The sequence below is a fragment of the Dendronephthya gigantea genome, unplaced genomic scaffold (assembly GCF_004324835.1).
Source record: "Dendronephthya gigantea isolate DGI-Jeju-01 unplaced genomic scaffold, DenGig_1.0 000662F, whole genome shotgun sequence".
Classification (NCBI taxonomy): Eukaryota; Metazoa; Cnidaria; class Anthozoa; order Malacalcyonacea; family Nephtheidae; genus Dendronephthya; species Dendronephthya gigantea.
The window spans coordinates 5,033-7,500 of record NW_021163672.1 but is presented as its reverse complement, the minus strand read 5'-3'; the positions used below and the strand labels follow the sequence as shown (position 1 = coordinate 7,500).

Sequence of the window (2,468 nt, the reverse complement as noted above, 5' to 3'; positions counted from 1 at the left end):
TCCCTCCCCTTTTTTCCCCTTCCCTCCTTTTCCTTCCCCTCTCCTTTTCTTTTTTCCCTTCCCTTTTTTCCCCTTTTTTGTTTTTCCTCTCTCCCTTTCCCTCTTCTTTTCCCTTCCCCTTCCTCTTCCTTTCCTTTTCCTCCTTCCCTCCTCTCCTTTTTCCCCTCCCTCCTTTCTCCCTTCTCTCCTCTCCCCCTTCCCTTTTTTTCCTCCTCCCTCTCCCTTTTTCCCTCTTTTTTCCCTTTTTTTTCTTCCTCCCTTTTCCTCTTTTTTTCCCCTCTCTTTCTTTTCCCTTTCCTTTTCTCTCTCTCCCCTTTTTTCTTCCCCTCTTTCCTCCCCCCCCTTTTTCTTTCCTTTTTCTCTCCCTTCTTTTTTCTCTTCTCTTTCCCTCTCTTTCTTCCCTTTTTTTTCCTCCTCCTCTTTCCCCCTCTTTTTCTCTGCTTTTCTCCCCCTTCTTCTCCCCCTTTTTTTCTTTTCCTTTCCTTTTCCTCCTCCTCCTTCCCCCCTTTTTCCCCCTTTCTTTCCCTCCTTTTTTTCCCCCTTTTTTTTCTCCCCTTCCCCCCTCTTCCCTTTTCTCTCCTCTTCCCCTTTCCTTTCCTTTTTCCCCCTTCCTCTTTCCTTTCTTTCCCCTTCCCTTTTTCCTCTTCCCTCTTCTCCCTTTCCCTCTCCTTCCCTTTTCCCCTTCCCTCCTCTTTCCTTTCCCTTCTCTTCCCTTTTCCCCTTTCCCTCCTCTTTCCTTCCCCTTCCCCCTCCTTTTCCCTTTCCCCTCCCCTTCCTCTCTCTTCTTTTTCTCCCCCCCCTTTCTCTCCTCCCCTTCCTTCTCTCCCCTTTTTTTTTCTCCCCTTTTCCTCCTCCCTTTTTTTCTCTCCCTTTTTTTTTCTCCCCCCTTTTTTTTTCTTCTCCTCCCCTCTTCTCTTTCCTCCCCTTTCTCTTTTTTCTCCTCCCCTCTTTTTTCCTCTTTCTTTTTTCTTCTCCTCCCCCCTCCTTTTTTTCCCCTCCCCTCTCCTTTCTTTTTCTTCCCCTGCTCCCTTTCTCCTTCTCCTTTTTTTCTTCCCCCCTCTTTTCTTCCTCCTTTCTTTTCCCTCTCTCCTTTTCTCTTCTTTCCCCCCCTCCTTTTTTCCTTCCTTCTTTCCTCTTCCCCTCCTCTCTTCCCTCTTCTCCCTTTTCCTTTCCTTCCTCCTTCCTTCTCCCTTCCTTCTCCTTTCCTCTCCTTCCTTTTTCTTCCCCTCTCCTTCTCCTTCCTCCCCTTTTCCTTCTTTCTCTCCCCCTTCCTCCTCTTCCCCTTTCCTCTCCTTCTTTCTTCCCCTCTTCTCCTCCCCCTTTTCCTTCCTCTTTCTTTTTTCCTCCTCTCCTCTCCTTTTCCCCCCTTTTCCCTTCCCCTCTTCTCTTTTCCCCTCTTCCCTCCTTTTGTCTCCTCCCCTCTGCTTCTCTCCTTCCCTTTTCCTTTCCTTTCCTCCCCTCCCCTTTTTTTCTCTCTCTTTTTCGTCTCCCTTTTCTTTTCTCCCCTTTCTCTCCTTCTCTTTTTCTCTCCCTTTTCCCTTTTTTCTTCTTCCCCTTCCCTTTTTTCCCCCTCTCTTTTCTTCCCTTCCTTCCCCCCCCTTTTCTTCTCCTTCTCTCTCTTCTCCCTTCCCTTTCTTTCTCCTCCCTCCTCCCCTTTTTCCTCTCTCCCCTCCCCCTTTCTCTCTCCCTTCTCTCTTCCCCTCTCCCTCCCTTCCCTTCCTTCCCCTTCTTCCCTCTCCTCTCCTCTCCTCTCCTCTTCTTCCCCTCTTTCTCCTCCTCTCCTTCTCCTCCTTCCCTCCCTCTTCCCTCCTTCCCCTCCCTTTTCTTCCTTCTCTGTCCTTCTTCCTTCCTCTCCCCTTTCCTTCCTTTCTCAATTTCCCTCCAACATTTCCCCAACCTTTCCCCTCAATTTTTCCATATTTTTCCCCACTTTTTCCAAAACTTTTCACACTTCTTCCAATATCTTCCCAACCTTTACACCACTATTTTCCCACTATTTCCCCAACTTCTCCCCAACTTTTTCCAACTTTTCCAACATTTTCCCAACATTTCCCAACATTTCCACATTTCTCCCAACATTCCCAACATTTCCCAACATTTTCCCAACATTTTCCCAACATTTTCCCAACATTTCCCACATTTTCCCAACATAACCAAAACATGGTTTTGTTATATAAATAATTGACATCATAAAAAGCGTGGTCACCCATCTCAAACTCAAAAACTTGTCAAAATTGACCACAATTGTAAGGGGTAAGCCTTACCATTTTAGTCAAAATTGACGACGACCTTTTCAATGTTCCAAAAAGCAACCAAATATGCTCTAAAATGAAAGCTATTAGTCTTACGAAGCCGTTTTTTTTTAGCAGTTTAAGACATTTTTTGAACAGTTGAAAAATTCGTCAAAATAGACTTACTCCTTTTTTGTTGGGTTTCAACGAGAATTTGGTGTTCTCGTGTTTATTTTG

The 2,468-nt window shown here is 45.8% G+C and overlaps 1 protein-coding gene across 1 annotated transcript; it reads right to left on the bottom strand.

Annotated features, from left to right (window-relative positions):
* Positions 1–206: 206 nt before the first annotated feature.
* LOC114544139 (spore wall protein 2-like) lies at positions 207–2,059 on the bottom strand (the record flags this gene model as incomplete). The annotated part of the gene is made up of 3 exons (XM_028562858.1): positions 2,007–2,059; positions 1,426–1,865; positions 207–1,381 (listed from the first exon to the last, which is right to left on the bottom strand). Coding segments are annotated over exons 1-3 (1,668 nt in total), but the record flags the coding sequence as incomplete, so codon positions are not given.
* Positions 2,060–2,468: the final 409 nt, after the last annotated feature.